At 36.7% G+C, this 22,001-nt stretch overlaps 1 protein-coding gene across 3 annotated transcripts in view; it reads left to right on the forward strand.

Moving 5' to 3' along the window:
• Positions 1 to 22,001, forward strand: part of nphs1 (NPHS1, nephrin) — a 199,603-nt gene that overhangs the window by 138,839 nt on the left and 38,763 nt on the right. For 2 of the 3 annotated variants that reach the window (XM_023330210.1, XM_023330209.1), the window contains 3 exons: positions 9,349 to 9,442; positions 16,637 to 16,825; positions 21,786 to 21,908. In XM_023330210.1, coding sequence (XP_023185978.1) covers positions 9,379 to 9,442; positions 16,637 to 16,825; positions 21,786 to 21,908 — 376 coding nt within the window. In that variant the 5' untranslated portion in view covers positions 9,349 to 9,378. Of the gene's footprint in view, positions 1 to 4,825; positions 4,863 to 9,348; positions 9,443 to 16,636; positions 16,826 to 21,785; positions 21,909 to 22,001 lie in introns of those variants that run through there. The other variant, XM_023330211.1, reaches the window with a different exon arrangement.

Consider the following 22,001-nt stretch of genomic DNA (forward strand, 5'->3'; position numbering starts at 1 on the left):
GAACCTTTGGTTGCCGTAAATTGTTGCTGAGATCGGATTCGTGTGAAATAGGCCTGGGCCCATTAAACGTTTTGGATATGGCAAAAAAAAAATAAAATAAAATACAATTTGTGCAATTTGATCATCTCTAGTTCAACACCTGAAATACTTGGGTTATTCAAACCTAATTTCAATTGATTCCTACTGAACAGAAATAAAACAGTTTGAAATTTATAAAGCATTGATTTTATAAGTTCCATCTTTTACTTTCTTTGGCACTCTGTTAAAAGACCCAGCAGCAAGTCCTGGGTTGTCCAAACTCTTTTTGTGATTTAGACAAAATGTGAAGTTGGAGATCTAATAACCTCCTCAGACTATTCTGAAAGTCATTCTACCAAGACAACCTTAACATATTTTTTTAGCAATGTTTATACACTGATTGTAATCTACAGTTTGAAAAATACTTCTTACATGTTAACATAACAATAAAAATAAATGTAAAATATATTATAAGTTGTGATGTCTAGTTTAATTTAATGGATATACCATTAAATTAAATGGTATATCCATTTAATTTAGAGACTTCACTGTTCAATCTCTAACCGCCTTTTCCTTTTGACCTTAAATTGGTCAACTCAATATGCCTTTCTTTTAAAAGTTGCTTAATACAAACTGTCAAATAATTTCATAGTAAAGCAATGCCTTGTTGGTAGCACCCACTTTGTTTGTGCCAGCATATTTTTGTCACACCTTCTGCCACTTCTTCACGAATCCAACCCTCACCCACAGGCATGTATAGGAACTCCAACGTATCAAAGTAATGTACAATATGCAGTTGGGTTCTGCTCCACATTTCTGAATCAATCCCCTGGATATGACCCCATCTTTCCATCTTGCACGCGTTGTGTTGCTTTTCTCTGTGGCGCTTATTGTTTTCTTTTGATTAATCTTCCTCCATGCTCTCCCTGACGCACTGGTCTGAGTCAGTACGCTTCCTGTTGGTTTTCAAAACAACCCTTCATGTCAGCCTTCCTTCCGCCCATCTCTCCCTTTCCCCTGTTCCTCCCTCGTCTTCAATTCATCACTCTGCAGTCCATTTTACAGTATCTTTCTGCCTCCTTCCTCCATCCGTTTCTCTCGCTCCATTACCTTGCTCGTTCATGTCCCCTTCATCTCCCCCTCTGCCAGTCCAACCTCCTGACATGAATTCTTTTCAACCTCTTACTGTATTTCCCTCCTCTTCGTTCCATCTCCCCTCTTGCCATTCATCTTCAGGCCCTCTGTCCACTCCGTTCCTACAATCCCACCACTCCCCTGCCCATTGCCCCCTCCTCCCACCACCACCATCACCACCACCTCACCTCTCTGTCAGGCTCCTGCACCCTCCCTCCCGTTACTTCATCTGGCAGTGGAGCTACTCCACTCTTGCTGACAGTGCTGTTTGCGTGAACTGAGTGCTCAGCTTCACAGCCCCCTCGCCTCACATTGCCTCCCCCTGCTCCCGCCCCCTCCGCCTCTTTACCTCATCCTCCACCTCCTTCCATCCTTACTTCTTGCTTCCCTCCTACCCAGCACCCCACTCCTCTTCTTCCCCCAGGCAGGGGAATTAACCTTCCAGCCCTGGGCTGCTAGGCTTTAATGACTGTCTGTGGGGCCAGCTTCGACCACACAACCCAAATCCTGACATCTGAGCCACACACACCTGTCTGCACTGCCTATATAAAAGTACAGACATAAATTAACCCACTGAATAGACACTGGTAGCAATGTTATCAGCATAAGTACATAGTCATCAAATGAAGACAGTTAGCTACAATGCTTTTGCAATTTTTTTCTATTATCTTTGATTTTCGTTTGCATTTTGTTTTTTAAACAGACAGACTTCCTCGCATTTATTTTAGATTTTATGTTTTATTTTAATGAAATCTGAAAAATGTGGTGTGACCATGTGTTCGGTCCCTTTGCACAACTAAATATTTGTTTGTTTTTTTTCCCAATTTTTCAGCTTCAGTTCAGTGTGTTTCTATCTTTTGATGATGCTGTATGCTCACCAATGTTTTCTAACAATTCTCTAGGGTCATTTAGGGAATAAAAAGTAGAAATGACTGATAAAGGCTACATATCATGTCATTCAGAATTTTTATTTTGAAAACAAATTAAAACCATATACCATTTTTATTCTATTTCATTATTATGCTACTTAGTGTTAGCATCCCACATAAAATCCCAACAAAACATGTAGCATGTTGTTGAAGTTACACAACACCTTAAGGGAATACTCAGTGTTTTCTTTTGCAAGATACTGGTATTTTGTTACATACCTGCAATACAGATAAGAAGTTTCTTGCCAATATTTTAACAGACATCACTTGATATTTTTATTGCACAGCTGAACTGCAGTTGCCCCAATGTAACTGCTTAGGGGATAGACTCATGAAACATTCGGTTGGTATAGTCAACCCAGAGTCACAGCACAAGTGCAGCAGAGCATCGGATGATCAGCTGAAAGATACATGTGTAGGGGGAAACAAACATGACCTTTTAAGTTGCCTCGCCAGGAGATTTTTCAGTATGTTCCACTGAGCAAATGGTGGTATACTCCAGACACCATTCAGTTGGAAGCATATAATTGATAAAAGTGTTAGAGGGTCAATATTTTGGAAAAAAAAAACTTCTTTTCAGACTGAATTTGACTGGTCTCTGTCTCTAGCTCTGCAGTGGACCATATCAGCCTGGTAGTGTTCAGTGCAGAAAATACAGTTATGTGTGAAGTCTTGAATCCATTTATTATGTATAAGTGTTACAGACTGGCAGCAGTGAAGACATCCGTGTTACATCAGGAAATCTGAAGCAGTTCTGCTTCTTCCAACAAAGCACATTGTAGTGCTCAGAAATGGGGCCTTCTTTGATTTCCGTTTTACACATAGAAACGAGCTAATCAAATAAAAAACTGGTGTTTGTCATGTCCTGAAATTAGAGACAAGTTCAAATGAGCAACAGCAAAAGACAAATACATCTTACTTTCACAAAAAATGCACAAAAAAAAAACAATAAACCAAATTGATGAATCATTTTGTAAAGCAGTGGTTCCCATAGGGTGGGGCACGCCCCCTAGGGGGCCGCAGTGCCATTGCAGGAGGGGCGTGGGAAGTGGTATGGATGAATGAAGAAAAAAAAAAACAGTTACACAAGTGTTTCACTGTAAAGATGGTTTGTAGTGTGTTTTGTTGCAACCTGAAGTGTGAAATAAACTTCAGTGGAGTTTGAAAACAAAATATGTGTATAGGTTTATGTGTGGTTGAACGATGTGTGTGGCCAGTTGATTTTTTTTGTTTTTTCTTTTTAGGGGGAGATTTTATTGTAATCCATAGGTGGGCCCAGAAAATCTTTGGGAACCACTGGTGTAAAGGAGGAATTGCTCTCCTACTGTAGGAAATAATCTTGATTAACTCAGCATCAACACGTTTGACCAACTCTAAAACTAAACTGAATAAGAGAAACAAATTGTAAGAATACAGTGCATTGCCATGGTTTTCATATTCCTCTACTCGACATTTTGTCATACTGCAGTCACACACCTTGGCCTGTTTGATTGGTATTTAGACCAGACAAAGTGGCACATAACTGTAACACATAAAGAAGAAGATACAAGGTTTCTAATGTCTTCAATAAATAAATGATCTGAAGACGTTACAGCCAACCTTCTTTATTATCCTACTTTTAAATGAAACCCAGTACAACCAAGTGCCTTCATATCTAACCAAATTGCTCAAGCCATCATCTGTAAATGGAAAGAGTATGATATTCTACAAAGACATATCCATTCATGTAAGACGAGGAGAGTATTAATCAGAAAAGTTCCCAAAAGGTCCAACTCTGGAGGAGCTCCAGAAATTCACTACTTAGGTAGAAGAATCTGAAGACAGAGTAAGTATTTGTGCTGTGCTACACAAATTAGGTGTCGTTTGAAGAAAGAAGAACAAGATGAAACTTCCTGTTTGCAGTTTACCATCAACCATTTCAGGAGATGCAGTAAACATATTTAACAGGATGCTCTGTTCAGATGAAATCAAGTTTAAGTTGATTAGAGTTAATAGGGATGTGAATGATGCCAAATACATATCGCTACTTGTGAAGCTTAAAAAAAACTATGTCAGAGACTACAAACAACTTGACAAGGAGAGTCTGGAAAATACATTGATGTGTTAAGAAGGTGTGTTAAAAGCTCATATGAAAATTCATCTGGGCATCTGTGGCAAGACTTGAAAACCGATGCTCACAAAAATCAATTTTTTAGCATCATAGGAAAAAAAATCGGAACTTGAGGTATTTTGTAGAGCATGGGCAAAAGTTTCACTCTCTAAATGTTTAGAGGTGGTAGAAACATTTCCAGAAAGATATGCAACTGCAACTGCAGTGGGAGGTTGTACAATGTATTGACTCAGACAAGATGAATATGAAATCCCACCACACTTTTCAGTTTTAACTTGTAAGCTTTGGAAATTATATATAATTTTCCTTCCTCATCACAGCTGTACACTACTTTGTCTGGCTCTATAAAATCCCAATAAAAAAAAAACACAATACAAACCGGTGGTTGTAGTGTGATCGAACATGAAACTGTTCAGTGGGTATGGATACTTTTTGCAAGACATCACGCTTGTCACACATGCACACACAACCTCACTTCCATCTTCAGTTTGTGTAATATGGCATCTCTCTCTCTTTGTATCTGTATGCCTCTGACATAGAGGAAGGAGTGAGTGAAGGGGGAGAGTCCCATTGGCATTCTTTAACATCTCGGTCGCTCACTTGCTTTCAGAGAGCTATCTGTAGATCAGGAAGACAAAAAGTTGCTCCTGAGCCTTGGTGTCACTCAACAGGTAAGCTATTGCTCTCTTTCACTCATGCAAATTCACAAAACTATTAAAAGATTCAGTTATTTTTTAAAGAAGAAACTACCTCTCTGTGACTGTCTGCCTCATGCTTTCACATTGTGTGCTTTAAGGCAGGCAGATATACTTGAGTTGGTAGATGTTGAAAGGAGGTTTTGTCTCTCTTTTTCAACCCTTTTCTTGGGAGAGCAGGTGTGGAAGAGTGTGAAGTGAAGTCATTGTATTTCAGAAAACTTAAAGACTGTAAAGGAAAACAGACAAACCAGACAAATATTGAATTTGGGCTCTCTTCAACACCTCAGGAATCTCCGTGACTTGACGATTGAATTAGAAGACAGGAATTCTCCCTGTCACACATTTTCATTTTGTACTGTTATATTGCAATAATGCCTAACAAGAAGTAGCATGATAATCCATTTAGCCTACAAGATGAGACAATGCATGATGCATGATGGGTTCACAAGAACAAGACAAGATGACATTTTTGACTACATTTTTTTGGGAAACTGAGAATGCCCAAATTTTGTTTGTATTCACAGATGTATTAAAGGTTTAAAAGATTCAAAGCTATGTTTTACATAATCAGTAAAATACTTCTATGTTGCTATCCCTGGTCCATAGATCTCCAGCTACATCTTTGTTCAACTCTAACTCAGATCTACAGTATCTCATTATCTTAATTTGAAACAAATTATGTTTTAAAATATTTATATGTCCTACATTTATTATAACTTAAACAATCATGCTGAAGTTATGAATTTCAGACAGTTTTCAACTACATTTTAAAATTTGTTGTATTCATATTTGAATTTCCACATTATTTATGTCTATTTGGACTGAATAAATTCTATGTTGAACCAAATGTTACTTGGGTTTTTTTACACTAACTACAGTAGTTACTCTATTGTGTACACCTGATCAATTGCTTGGCTTGCAACCTTTTCTGGTGAATTAACCAATCACGACAGAAACTCATTGAGTTTCAACATTTAGACATGATGATTACTTTCCGACATTCAAACTGAGCATCAGAATAGAATATTCAAGAGACTTTGCATATGGCATGGTTGTTGGTGCCAGACAGGCTGGTCTGAGTATTTCAAATACTGGTGATCAACTGGGATATTCATGATCAACCATCTCTTAAGGTTCACAGGGAATCAAAACATATCCTCAGAGCAGCAACTGGCCGGACAAAAATGCCTAGTTGATGTCAAACGTCAGATAACATGAGCAGACTTGTTCAAGAAACAGACAGAAAGGCAACTGAAGCTTCAATAACCACTTTCTACAACCAATGTATGTATTATATTATCTGTTAATGTGTAATATTTCGAACCTTTAAGCAATCAGGCAAGACATGTTAAGTACCACATTGCCAGTCCTGTTAGCAAAAAGCAAGAAACTGAGTCTATAATGGACATAGACTCACCAAAGATGGACAACAGTTTGGACAAAAACGTTGCCAACTATGATGGGCTTAAATTTCAGCTGCAACAGTAACATGGTAGGATCCTAATTTAAAAGAAAAAGAAACATTAAAGCATGGATCCATCTTGCTTTGTATCATTTTTTTAAACTGGGGGTGATGGTGTAATGATGTGTGGGTGTGTGTGTGTGTGTGTGTAAAGGGATTATTTTTTTGGCACTCTTAGTATTAGCATAACATTTTTTTTCACACCCTGCCTGAGTATTTCTTGAAGACTGTAAAATGAGTTCACTGTATGGCCTCTGCCGTCACCAACAGAGCGTCTCTGGAATGCTGCAGATCATCATGTGTAGCTGATACTGTCATGTGAAAATAGGTTTTAATCATTCTTTTTTGTCTTTTTACATGTCCTGCTGCAGTGTTCTGGACATACTTTATGAAGAATCTAGTTCTACTCCTTCCATCTATTCAATGAGAAAGGAAGTCCTGAAGGGCCAGTCAGTATGTAAAATGTATTAAGTCGGTTTAAATTTAACATAGTCCTAATGACAAATATAATCAAAAAGCTTTTGTTTGTGTTTTCACACACTATTCTGGTGAATTAGGCCAATTTGTATTTTAAGTAATCTGTTTTTTTTGTGAAAAATGTTCAAGTTCAGGTTTAACCAGTGAAAGTATTTATATTTTAAATTAAAGATGATCAAATACTCCTTTATAAAGTGAGAAATCTGTAAAGAATAATTCTGATAATTTAGCTAACTTTGATAATTTAGCTAACTTTAATAGCCAAGAGTTTCAAACATTGATTAAAATTGTGAAGAATAAAGTACTAACCTTCAAATTCAGGGCATTGACGACATCTTACACCAGTTTCACTAGTCACTGTTACTTGCTGATAGGAGCTGGAAAGTACTTTGTGAGACAGATCTTACTTAACGTAAAATGTGGTGATATTTTAATGTCATAAAATATCTTGGCATCAAACACCTTACAACCTATCAAGACTTTTTACAGAATATAAATTACAAGCACATTTATTGTCTTGAACATGATTTTGTTGAGAATCAAAACTGCATCTCGAAGGCAGCCCATCTAACACCATATCAGTTTCCAGCTGGCATGGTTCCCATGGCAGCCGTTGTAACCGTTCGCACCCAAAGGGAAACAATGAGATTTAAAAAACCTTAGATTGGCATTAAGATGTCAGACCACGTCTAAATTGAACTGCCGCACAAGGGGTAAAACTTCATTTTCTGCACGTTGACTGATTTCATGGATTTTTCACGATAAATTGGTACTGGACTGAGTGCATTGAGTCAGTTGATGATGTTATGAAAGATGCCATTAAAACGAGGCTCGCCTGCCTCTTATGTCCTTGTGAGGTGTACAGGCAATTTTTTTTTCTTTCTAAAGCAAATCAAATTTCAAATCAAACTTGGCAATTTGCATTTGTAAGAAGCTGGTGAAGAACAAGGTCAAAGCAAAAAAAAAAAAACTGCAGTGTCAAGAGCTCTTGTGGCAAAATCCTTTTCTTTTATTTAAAAAGAAAAGAAAATTTAATAACCATTTCATCCACTACTTAACTAATCTCAAACTGAATGACAAGTAACACTTATTCCGTAAATGTTACACCGTCAGAGACTTCTCATACAAAGTAAACAAACTTGCACCATTTAATGAACATTCTTGGGACTCGCTGTATTTTTAAAGCAATTAAGGAGGTTGTTTAACTAGGTAATGGGAATGTGGGGAGGTCAGACAGGCCATGTCTGCTTTCATTAAGAGTCCCAATGAAAATGGTGACTCATGAGGCTAGCAGCAACCTTTCGGTGTGTTGGACTAAAATTTCCCTTTCTCACAGTAAAGATTTGATGTTTAAGCTCTGAATCGCAAAGGAAGGAATATTTTGGATTTTCAATTGTTCGGTGAAATCACTCACTTATGAAAAGAAAAGTAGTACATTGCCATCCATATGAAAAAAGAGAACAAATGGAATGATAAAATAATACCATTTGTGTTTACCCACATGTGGCAGAGATAAAGAGAGGATGGACATTTTCAACCTCACAGAGGATTTTCTGTTCATTTAAGAAGGATATAATTGGCTTGGTGTGCTCTAAGAGTATAGTAGAGGCTGTGAAATGCACAAAATGTTTTGAGAGCAAATAATAATTGAGTGCAAGTTAAGTCTTATCAAAGTCTGTTGAAGTGCAACTAATCGACGGGGGAGATGCGTCAAGAGCAGTTGCCACCAATTCATTTTGCCTATTCAGTTGAGAAAATATTTAGTTTTCAATTAAGTTAATCACTATTATTTGTTCCACTATTGCAGCTGATAAATTGAAGCGATTACTCGCTGAACTTAAAATCCACCAACCTCTCCAACCTCTCTTTCAGGTCAAAAAAGTCTGTCTGTACTTGTATGTTTGCTCTAGGAAAAAGCATATATACTGATATATATATATATATATATATATATATATATATAAGGAGGAAAAGGAGCACGAGAAACTAGAGAAATACCAGGGCCTCAGGGAGGAACTGGAGAGGGCCTGGAAGGTGAAGACCACAGTGGTGCCTGTGGTCATCGGGGCCCTCGGGGCGGTCACCCCCAAACTGGACCAATGGCTACAACAGATCCCAGGAACAACATCAGACATCTCAGTCCAAAAATGTGCAGTCCTTGGCACAGCCAAGATACTGCGCAGAACCCTCAAGCTCCCAGGCCTCTGGTAGAGGACCCGAGCTCAGAGAATAAGAACCACCCGCGGTGGGTGAGAAGGGAATTTTTTTTTTATATATATACAGTATATATAATAAATTGCCACATGGCTGGAAAATACATAACACTGGCCCTTTAAGGATCTACATCTACCTGGATTTGTTTCTGCTTAATAAATCAGACTGGAGTTTATTTAAAACATGGTTTCATAAGACTGTACCTCAGAACTCAGAAATGTCTACAAAAACACATCTGTACTTCTTAAGCCTGAATTCACATATGTGCATTTTTTAATCAATTTTTGTTGACTATGGTTCTTTTAGGATTCCTTAAGGTCAGGTGCCAATGGTGAAATGGAGTTTGTGTCGACTTGGATCGTGTCTGCTTGGACTCTACCATTTCTGTGTTTCTTTTGGGGTAAGAGAGTCAGATGTTCATGTGCACCTGAAATCTATGTAACGATGGCCTTTTCAGGTCCCATCTTTCAAGGTTCTTTTGTTTGGGGTAAACCTAACACCAAACAATCTTATTTTTTTTCATTTTATTTTTTTTATGAAACTGCTGCTGTGTGTTATACATTAGATCCCTTGCAAATCTGGATCAAATATGACTTGGCACGTATTTGTAATGGTAATGTAGGTCAGTTAAAATATTTGTATTCTAAGTTCATTCTGTGTTACGTAATGCACTGCTATAGCCTTCAATCAACAAAGACTAAACAGGATACTATCTTGGCCATATTGTAATATCTCCATTAGCTTCAAATTCCAATCCATAATTTAAGGCTGCTATATGTAGCTTTTTTTAAAAAATATATTTTTTTTACATATTTGCTAAAATTCTCAACATGTCGTGACAGTATGACATGAGACAGGTAACCTGTGAAAAGATCAAGCTCTTCCACCTCCTCCAATGTTGCTATAGTAAAAAAAATAGGCAAATAAAGATTCGTCATTTTAAAAAATATATATTTTTAGATATGATTATCTGAAAACAAACAGTTCATCAGAGTACCAGATGTTAAAAAGCTTACTGTTCCTAAAGTTAAATATCCTGGACATTTCAATAAATTGTTTGGCATTTTAATATTATTATTGGTTCATGCAGGCATGCAAATTGCCTCATAGGGAGAAGTCCCAAAATCATCTGACCCAATAGCCAACGGGGATGATGGGAGATGGAGAAATATTTTCTCTCACACATACTATGACAATAAAACACCAACGGTAAGACCAAATTTATGTTATTGGCTTTATGAAATGAGCCTTATTTTTCCTCTTCATCAACTGTTGGTTTAGTGAGTTGTGCACGTAGAGCGCCGATGCTCATATTGTCTCAGCCATGGCTAAGTGTTGTTCTAGCGTTGCTGTGTGTTTCTACGGTTATGCAGGTTTAGCATTTATGTTTAAGCTAGTGTTGAAACTGGGTTTTATGTATTTGGCCTTGCCACTTAGCTGTCATTGTATCCGCTGTCCTTCAATACATGCTGCTCACTTTGCATTTTATTAATCCTGACGGTGGACAACATTTACAGGTGTTTTTCCTTAACCCCCTTTCTTAAAATGTTTTATGTTTTGAAAAAAGCAGACTTAATGATTTTTTGCAGTCAGATTGCAGATGTTTGCTCAGCAAAAGCTAGACCGCACCACATGTGAACAGAATCGCGCGCTTTTAAATCAGAGGACCAAAAGTCGCCTGTTGTGATTAACATTCCCATGCAACACAATTTTGCAGTCATTAGCAATAATAACAGTATTTTTTTCTGAGATGGTAGGAGGCAGCTGTGTTATAACTTATGCTGCTTTTAATTTACATTCATCTTGTTGTGCATCTGAAGATAGAAGGGAGTCATGTTTTTGTGTTTTTGACACAAACTAGTCTAAACAATTCGACCTATTTTGTCAAGAGCAAGACCATGACCGAGATGTTACAGCCATTGTCACATCAGTAATTGATTAACCATTTAAACCTTTACAGGTATTCATTTTAAGTAAACCATGATTAAGTAATCAAAACATAGCTTTACTTTTGAGAGTTCAGCACATTGTGTAAGATACCACGGCTGTATGTATGAAATGTTTTCAACAGGAGCTGAAACTTTCACTTCCATAAAATTAAACTCTATATATACATGGTTTTGCATGACTGTAATTTATGTCTGTCCTTTTACCAGACTAGATTTTTCTAGTGCATGAAAGACCTAACTTCTCTCACGATGTTAACTCTCAGCAGATGTGTAGGTGGTTGGATTTTACATTTATTTTTTAGCCATATAGATGGTGTCTCATCATATATGTCTGTCAAGACTTCTTGGCATTGAAGTTATTTCAGAAGAATGACTTTTTGATGCTGTTCAGTTAATGAGGTAGTCAGTTATGAGTCTGTCTTGTCCTAAACTGCCTATAATTAGCTCCACCATATCATCACCTTATTAAAATAATGGTTTAAGTATTTTTTTGTGCCAAAAGTGATTTGGCAAAAAGCAAATAATAAAAAAAATAAAATGAAAAATCACCACCTCTTTCTTTCCAAAAACATTTTAGTAAAAAAAAACACGTTAGGGAAAAAAAGTGATTTTTTTTTTGGCCATTATTTTATGAAGGTGACCACATAATATGTTCATGATTAAAAATATCTTTCACCACTACAACTTTATTGAAACAGTGTACTGACAGTATTTTGTGAAGTTAGCTAAGTAAATGTCATAATAGTAATCAGTTAGTTGAGTACATGAAACATCACTATATCCCTGAAAATTTCTAAAATATGAAGTAACATTTTAGTACTTTACATTACATATAGTGTAGAGTCTGACACTGTACCATAACCTAGTCAACAGTGGCCACAACAAGATAAATTATGGTATCATCAGCATACAGACAGGACTTAACATTTTACAAATGCTTTCCCAATTTGATTTTATTAGTGGTAAACAGAACTGGAACCAAAATGAAACCGTTAGGGACGTTCTTAACAATGTCCATAAATTCTGATTTCAACCCATCTGCAAAAACACATTGAGTTCTGTCTGAAAGATAATTCCTGAACCATCTGAAAACTGAGTCACTCATACCAATACTCTTCACATTTGCTCTTTCACTGATTTGCTTGGAGTGTTTTTTTTGGGGGGGGGGGTTGTCTTGATGCTGTAATGGGAGCCAGGAACACGGTTTAGCCAGTGAATGGATTCCGGACACAGGCATCATTATACTACTGTCACTTGAGACACTGTCATTGCACTTAGGTGATTTCCACTCCACTCATTGTGAGACTATAAGCACCAATTGGCTGATCCTTTGTTGGATTAGGTCAGTTACTTTAAAAAGGGGGAACACATAAAATGTGTAAAATAAATAAAAAATCATTTATTTTATGTTTAGTATTTTTATCTAATTGTAAAAGTTTAATAGAGCTCACTTTTCACTTTAAAATTAAAAACATTTTTTTCTTGTAAAAAAAGCTACATTTGACATTTTGTTCCTCGTGATTTTGTAAAAGCAATAAAAAGGTAAAACATCCAAGGAACTGAGTGCTCTTTATAGATACTGTGTTTACCTATTTATGCACTAATGACATGAATATCTTTAGACACAGGGAAAAAAAGGTTTTTTATGACTGCATGCCAGAAATATCCAGCATTTTTAGCAACGGCATCAACATTTATTTTTTTCTATAGAAATGTTTGACATCCTTAAGGAAAAACATGGTGCAAGGTTTTATCTGAGTGTTCATTCCAAAGAGAGAGAGGACAAAAAGGTAAGAAACATTTGAAGGTTGGAGCAATGAAAAGGGAAGCTTTAGTTAGAAAATACAGAAAATTAAAAAAAAATACACAAATCCAAGCTTTGGAATAAAACCGCAGGGAATGGTTCAAGACAACATGCACAAATAACTAAATAAGGTGCAAACTAAAAATATCGGTATGCACAGCACGACAAATAATAAGGAACAGACAGCTAATAAACAGAAGGGTTGGACTACAGTTAAACCACAAAATGATTGATGATACAAGTTGAGCAAAGAGCAAAACAGGAGGCAAACAAGGTAGAATGCAAGAAGGAAGGTTAATTATCACACAGATTAAGTAACTTTAAAATGGAGAAGAAAATAACTGCAGGGACTCAGAAATGCTGAGACAAACCGAGCTGCATGGCGGCAGCAGAGCAATTTTACAAAGAAAAATATTATTTTTAATACATAAACAAGTGAAAAAGAAAGTAGGAAGAAGAATTTGTTTTTTGACTTCAACATAAGGAAATTCATATGTCGTTGAGACAGTTCATTTATAACTACTCAATGCCAAGATATTATGTTAAACACCAGATATTGTTGACCTGCAGAGATTAAGCTGCATTGCTGTGAGAAATTGTTGGCTAGTCAATTTACCACCACTTAGTCTTAGGATGGTAAAAGACCAAGAGTAATAACATATTTTTTGTTTTGTTATGATGTCATATTTATAGTTTATGGCTAATTTAAATAAATATCTCAACAATCGAGTTAGGTTAACCTATGGAAATTTGCACAGGTTAGGTGTAAGGAATTTTAATATGAAATTTGCAAGATTTTATCAAATAATTTTTAAAGTGAATGGTTTTTAAACATTCAATTTGAAAATGTTTGGCCAACACCTGGTTGGAAGACCTTTGCTGGACAAGTTCACTGGTTTAATTCCATGTTGCATAAATCTAAAGAAACTACAGTATCCAACTTTAATGAATATATATATATATATATATATATATATATATATATATATATATATATATATATATATTGAAGTTCACTCGTTTGTATGTTAAATAAGTGACCTTATAATGACAGTAAAGAATGAGACAGATAATAGTGGAAAGAATCAAGCTCTTCCACCCCCTCCCAGTGCTATTGCAATTTCCAGAAATGCACCGCTCCCGGTCGGAAACAACCAATCAGAGTAAGGAGGAAGGTTGTAACGCTGTCAATCATTCTCATGGACACACTGTTCAATGTGCTAAGTGTGGAGAAACAACTTACTGTTACAGGAAAACTGTTTGGTGGCTGTGCTAAGTAGCCCAGGCATTCATGACATGCTCTTCTGTTGGGAAGAAGCTGTAGCATACCAGAGAGCAAGGGGATGGACGTGAGCAGCAAATACACAAAACTGATTGACAGTGCTAAAATACTCCTCTTAGCTCGGCACTGGAAGAAGGTAGAGGAGCTTGATTTTTTCCACTAATTATCTGTCTCATATTATACTGCCATGATGTAGTGATGATTTTAACAATGTAACCTGTATATTTTGAATTTTATAAAAGTTACATACTGCAGCTGTAAGGCATCAGAAAAAATACTCCAAGTTTTTGATATGTATTGACATGACAGCATCACACACTTGAAATAGATTTGTTGATAGCACATTATATGACTTAAATCACAGCCCAAAGGGAGCCTATTGGATTGAGAAATGGAGACTGTGGAGGACTTTAGAACACAGTGAGCATAGTGCAACATCCAGGAAACCAGTACTAGACGATTTGGGCTTTGTTACATGGTCATAGAGTGGACATGATAAGATGGGTATACTATGGCTATAAAGTAATGGTCAGCAACTGTACTCAGGTAGGAAGTAAGCATGCTCAAATGGCACTAATGGTCCAGATGAGTACCAAGAAAATATGTGCCACACCATACAATCACCTCTGAACAAAACAACTGATATAAGGCAGGAGGGATTTATGTTTTCATGATGTCTACCCCAAACTCTAATCTCACCATCTGAATGTTGCAGCTGAATTGGAGACATAACAAAACAAGCAACATTTTTTCAATCTTTTATTGTCCAATTTGCAGGAGCCTGTAAGAATTGTAGCCTCAGGTTTCAATTCTCAGCTGACAAGAGTGTCACCAGATTTGGTCTTCTTCTGCTGTGGCCCATCTGCTTCAAAGTTTGATATGTTGTCGCTCAGAGACAATATTTTCTACATATCTTGCTGTAACAAGAGGTTATTTGAGTTTTGTTGCCCAGCAAGAATTTTTTATCCACATGCCTGCTGTTCACTGCATATTTTTTCTTTTTTTTACTGTAAACCCATGAGACGGTTGTGCGTATCTGAAAATGACAGTAAATCAACTGCACCTAAATTAATCAGGCCAGCTTGCGTGGCACCAAAAAACCATGAATTTTTAAGGGTCTTAAAATCCAATTTCCTCCCCATTCTGATGCTCAGTTCAAACATTAACGTATCTTACCATGTCTAGATGCTGAATGTCATTGGTTAATTTGCTATAGTGTCCTCAAAGGGACAGGAAATGAACAGGAAGAGTCTAGTTTGAGCATAATATACAGGGATGTATGGAAAACCTATGGCTGATATTAAGACTTACTTGACAAAAAAAGAAAAAAAGACACAAAAAGAAAAGAAACATGGCTTACATCTTGACTAAAACAGAAGCTCAACAATCAATAGCGTCCTCTTAAATCTAAAATGTCTTTCTTTAATAACATTAACTGTTACTAGCTTAAAACAGATACTTATATGAAATGGAACACTCCTTTAATTAAATTAAGAAACTCTGAAATCTTTCTGGATTGAGCAAAACATTTTAATTAAGAACACACAAATGAAATTTTATCACGTAGTTGATAAGATATATTTCTGTATTTTCAGAAAAGCACATCCATTCTGCATCTCTGTTGAGTATTCATTTATGTAAACTGTATGCAAAAACGCTTCTGTGTTTGGCTGTTTGTATGCATCCACTGTTATGGCCAATCCTGCCCTTCATATTTGACGTGAGGTGACTGGTTCAGCCTTGATCTGAGAGCTCTGCCTCTCACTCATGTTGTCAGATGCAACAGAGCATGCACTTCACAAACAACTTGGTCATTGCTTCAATGAAGGTCAAGATTTAAGCAACTCAATGAAATCAGGCAGACCCTCTCTGCAGGGCATTGTTTAAACGAGACCCATGCTTTGATTTGAGCTGCTAATTGGAATAAGTATTTGCACAGGGCTCCTTGAACTGAATTTATTCTGTGTACTATAATGATGTAATCCTCATCCTGGTGATAGTTCTGCATTAAAGTTACCTTTCTGATTCAGATGCACTGAACCAGTGAATTCCCCTTCACAGTCTGGCTGAAGGATGGCCAACCTTACCTATGACAAACAAGGGGGATTAAAGTGATAATCATTACTCTTCCAAGAAGGAATTAGCGGGTGGGACATCAACATTAAAGAAAAACCACAGGTGAACAAGGTCTCTGATACCCCCTGCTTTTTTTGCACCTCCCCGTACCATATCTGCGTGACCGAGGGGAGATTTAATTTGCCGTAATTACTTTATTGACTCATTTTCAGAGCCGTATCACCGCAGTTTACCATCAATAAAACATATGCCAGGATGAATAATGTGTCCACACACAATGGGGATGCCTTCTCCTACAAAAGATCACAGGACTGCATCCCTGTGGTGCATGTTTATGTCACGCTCTCTCTACTTCATTTACTTCTTTGATAACACTCCTCGCGCACACCGATTTCCTCGTTCGTTTTTATCTCTTTGCATTAACTCCCATTACACCCTCTTCCACTCCAGCTCCTTGCCTCCCTCCGCTTTTTATGTCTCCAGGCACGCATGCCCAGCAGGCCTTCAGGACTGAGCCCAGGAACCTCACTGTGCGAATGGGAGCCACAGCTGTGCTGAAGTGTGAGGTCCTCCGGGCCTCGGGGATTGTGCAGTGGGCGAAAGACGGCTTTCTTTTGGGACCTCAGAGAAGCCTGCCAGGCTTCCCACGCTACAGCATGATTGGAAGGAGAGGTAAACAGGAAAGTCACCCAAGTAGTCTGTAGGACTGATTTTAAATAAAAGCAATAAAACAAAAATGAGACAGAGTAAATGCTATAGTTGTTCTCGCTAAATATGGTGCCTAGAAATGATTTTATACCACTTAAACTTAAAAAATTTGTCTATTAACATCCATAAACATCAATTAAATTTCTGTATTATTCATGTGATAGACCAAGTCAAAGCAGTAAGTATCAACAATTATCAACAATGGACAGTCTACTGCAACCTGTTGGCAGCTTTGCAGCAATTTCTTAAACTGCCGCTCATGTTGCGACAGTGAAAAGAAACACTCCTGTTTGTCAGGTGGAAATTTGTAAATAAATCCAAATTCATATCTTATGTAACTGCACTACATGCTACTTGGTTTGGGTTTACCTAAAAGCCAGATAAAACACACTTAATTTTGGAGTTGTAATGTAAGAACGTACGCAAAAGTTCAAGGACTGTAAATATGTTTGTAATGCAAGTCTTTTTGTTTAAAAGTCACAGAACATAGAAATTACCGTAAAGCTTAAACTGTTAAGGTTCAGTATAGAACAAGGCTGTCAACACTAATTTGCATAGTTTTAGTAAAAAAGAAAAAAAAAAGATGCATCAAATAACACTCTGGGTACTTCACAGTAAAATAAATGAGGTTAAACTGATAAAGCAACACTGTCATAAAAAACATGAGCTATAAATGCAGAGGGTTGGTATAAAAACGTGAGAATACACGTTTCACTTATCCTGTCATAGGCATATCAAAAGGGAGAAAAAAAACACATAACTGTCAGCTAATCAGTAAAATGTGACAGAGGGGAAAAAAAGTGTGTTGCAGAACACCACAGTCTATAAAAAGTAATAGCCAATTAGAAGGCAATCCCGAGTAGGAGAGGAGCATCTGTTCCTGATCATCCTGCAACTAGACGGGCCACACTTCACTGTTGCACTCTGTGGGAGACAGCCAGCGACATATGCACGGTCGGGGAACCATAGTCCATGCACATAAAACATCAACAAAAATATACAGGTGCATCTCAGTAATGTGTAGTATCTCTGAAAAATATATATTTTTTCTGTAATTCTTTCAAATACTAAACCTTCTTTTTTGTATAGGTTCTCAAGCGTGATATCTCAACCCTTTATTTTTGTTATTTATATAATTTTTTTTACAAGCATCTAGAGCTTGAGTTTCTCAGAAAATTTGAATGATACATGAAACAAATTCTATTGAAATATGAAATCAATAGCTCCTTAAAGTTTGTAAGCATGAATTGCTGCTTACTTTCCACGTGGACAGGTGTGCAAACTTTGGAGTTCAGGAAATGCAGCAGACTAACCCTAACAAATGACTGACTGGTGAAACTTCCCACTGGACTTTAAGCAATATAAATTTGGTGCCTCTTTTCTTCTGGGCTCTGCGAATTTGATTTTTAAATTAAATTGAATGTTTTGCTTTCTTTGAAAAAGATATCCATGGACCACTGAGCTACTTTTCAGTCACCTCTGATGTTGTCTCTAATTCAGAAGTGGCCTAACATAAGCTTAAAAAACCCCGAAAAAACAAACTATCCTGTATGAAAGTCTGAAGCGCTTTCCATATGCCACACATTCCATGCTTGAATCTATAATTTAGTCATTTATTTTTAAATAAAGTATTGATAAAAAATAAATTATTCAACAACATTTTTACCTTTTATAGTTCTAAAATGTCATTTTATTTGCTGATTAGCGATTCAATGCAAGCATCAACAACAGCCCATATAGAAATAACATTTAAAAAAAAAGTCTACAGCATTGAGATAAGAACCTGCGCCCATGAACACTTGAACCACAGGCAAACTCAGCATGCTATACACTCATCCACTCATCTATGAATAACATCTCCATCAGCACAGGTACAATTTCCAGGAAAGGTAACTGCAGACTGATGTATGCAATCACTTTCCTCTGCCCAGAACGAACCAAATCATTTGGGATGACACTTGACTGCACTTGATAGGCCACCAGTTCTCACTGATTGTTACCATCGGGGGTGTTTATTTATGCTTTAAAAAGCTCGAAATCATGTCTTTACAGAGACAAGAGAGGGCAGCATTGATTTCAACACACACTCAAGGTTGATGCAGCACACTTCCTTGTCCCCTCACCCCCTGAAGCAAAGGAGTGATATAAATATGGAATGACATGAGTCCTAATCTACTGCAAGATTTCAGGCTCATTCGTGTAACAGCTCTTATTGTAAAGACAAACACAGATAAGCCAATAAAACAGCTTGTTCGGCGCACTAGAGCATGAAGTATGTCTTTGTTAATTTATTTTCAATGATTGGCCCACAAGCAGTGATTTAATTATACCTGACCTGCAGCCAATCAATGAGGCGAAATGTAATTATTAATGGGCACAAAAAAAACACCAAGCTTTTGCATATTTTCCATAATGATGATAACATAACTATTATGAAAGATTATTAAATGGATTAATGATTGATTGTGTTATTCATGAAACATGAAAATTCCTTTCTCTCCAATTTCTTCAGTCTAGGTAAAAGTTTCATGTAGGCTTTTACAGTCACCAAAGTTTCTTTCTTTTTCCTTTGAGTCTGTAATTTCAAACAGAGGAAGAAAAGGAAATAGAAAGCGATAAAAAGCCTTCAGCCAGTTCACAGAAGTCAGATTGTGTGCAGCAGAAGGAAACCTCATTCATTTTTCCTTAAAACTAGTTCAGACTGGGTGAAACAGAGAAATAGTGTGACATGAGTAAAATCTTTGCGGTATGTAGTGTAAAAGTGAGAAAGTCATTTGAAACTGTAAAATTAAACACTTTTTTGGAACCTGTTACTTGCTTTTATCAGCTGACGGGGTAGAAAACAAACAGCTGATTTGGAAATCACAAATGTGTGATCTGAACCTTTTACTCTTTGTTTCCACTTACTCCCAGTTTAAAATAATGCATTGATTTTGACCTGTTAAATGTTAGTTAAAAAAACAAACAAACACTTCAGCAGGTTACCCCCTCTGCGAGGCATTGTTTAAATGAGACTCATGCTTTGATTTGAGGTTGTGATCTAATTTTCACACAACCCCATGTATGTGAGACCATAGCATAATTAATTTGTTGTGGGAAATGATTTAGTATAACAAATATGCTAAGATAAACACCTAAGGAGTGGATTTCATTTAAAAACAAATACTTTTAAAAGGTAACCACATTTACTAGGAAGACTTTATGTTGTAAGATATACTTTCAGTTTTAATTTGGTTCACATAACGTGAATTTGCATTGGGGACCTTAATTTTAACTGCAGTCAATATGTCTTTGTATCTATTCTCAATCTTAAAGCCTCCTAAGGTTCTAATCTATATGAAATAAATAGAAAGTAATAGACAAATTGGCACATCACATCCCTGCCTTCCACCATCTCCTCTGCCATAAATACACACTTGCTGCTACTTGATTGGACTATTTGTGAATAATTTCAGAAAAGAGGAACGTGATTAATGACTTCAGTGTCTCTCCCACTCTCTGCACTCAATGATAACTTAGATGTGAAAATTGCTTCTGGTTGGTGTTAATTATCTTGCCAGCTTACTTGACACATGCGTTTTTAGGCCTGAGTGGTTGTCAGACCAAGATACTATTTTCCACATGTTAGTGGGCCGTGAGCCATCAGGAGCTGGAAAACCAACAGTGAGCATCATCTAATCCCCACAGGTTGTGGCAACGCATCAAACAAATCAAGCCCCATTGGCATGCCAGACTAGCAGAGGGGAGATACATAGTGAGGGACTCTGTCTGGCAGCAAATAATAGGCAGTTTATTCAGTTCGCGTTTTGAATTAGAGATTGGATTTTATTTACCGCATTGGAAACTCCTGCAAAAAACAAAAAACAAAAAAAAAAGAAAAACAATCCTTCAAGTATACAGTACACTGCAACTTGCATATCAATTGGAATGCCTGGAGCAAGAAATTAGAGATTCTCACAGAGTCTGATGTTTCAACTCTACAGCTAAAAGGAAATTGTCTATTTATAGCTAGATCACCTAGATATGACTGAATACTGTTAATTTTCTTCTTTTATAAATTGTAAAGAGCTGCTCTTATCATTGCACAAGAAGCTAGATCTTTTGTATCTGAAGCAGCCAGTGACAGAAAAATCTTTTTAGTTTTCATTGTCACTTTAGAGTATATTGAAGAACAATTGTGAAGCCTTTTATGTGTATTAAGTGCTTTTTTTGGCAAAATTGTTTGGCATTTTTGTGAAAGGTTTACAATTAAAGTGTTCATGAACACATCTGAATTTTTAAGAGGTTAATCCTGAATAAACTGCTGAAACTAATTAGATTCACATCTGTTTCATTGAGAATACAGCCATAATACATATAGTTGGTGATTCATATGCCTGCTATATTATGGTTATTATTATAAGTGCTTTGCTACTTTTCTAGTTCTCAAAGTATATACTACATGTGGTTCCTTGAAGCAGGAATGTACTATGGGTTGACCGAATGGGATTTTGCTGATGAACTCAGTAAATGATTTTAACCCTGATCTGGGTTGTGCAATAAAAACATATGTAGGGTTATTAATATCTTCATTAACTAATATATCAGAATAGAAAACATGTGTCTTGTTTCTAATTTTGGAAATGACGTTTTTTTGGCAACAGTAGGCAACTCTGTAATAGAAATGAGCATAAAATATTTGGTGAGTTGTCTAAAGAAAACTGCTTGTAACCTTTTAACATAAACTCACTTCAAAGATCCTGAATATTTAAACATATTCAGAGTTGAATTATCCCATTGAAAGATTGCACATTAAACTATGATTCATAATGAATGACAACCTTAATGTGACTGTTGCCTCTGTTGAATTTTTCTGATAAAAAAAAAGCTGTTTTACGCTTCTGCTCTTGATTAAGTACATTTCTCCATTTCTGTGTCTGCACAGGACAGTATAATCTCAGGATTGAAGATGCACAACTTGATGATGATGCCTTCTTTGAATGCCAAGCCGGCCAATCTGAGAGAAGTGATGCTATTGTCTCCAATCCAGCCTTTCTCACAGTACAAAGTGAGAGTCTGACTGTCTGTCTGTCTGATCTGTCTGTCTGTCTGTAAGTAGCTGGACACGTGTTCAACAAGGCACAGTACGCATTATCTCTAC

The sequence above is a fragment of the Xiphophorus maculatus genome, chromosome 3 (genome assembly GCF_002775205.1).
Source record: "Xiphophorus maculatus strain JP 163 A chromosome 3, X_maculatus-5.0-male, whole genome shotgun sequence".
Classification (NCBI taxonomy): domain Eukaryota; kingdom Metazoa; phylum Chordata; class Actinopteri; order Cyprinodontiformes; family Poeciliidae; genus Xiphophorus; species Xiphophorus maculatus.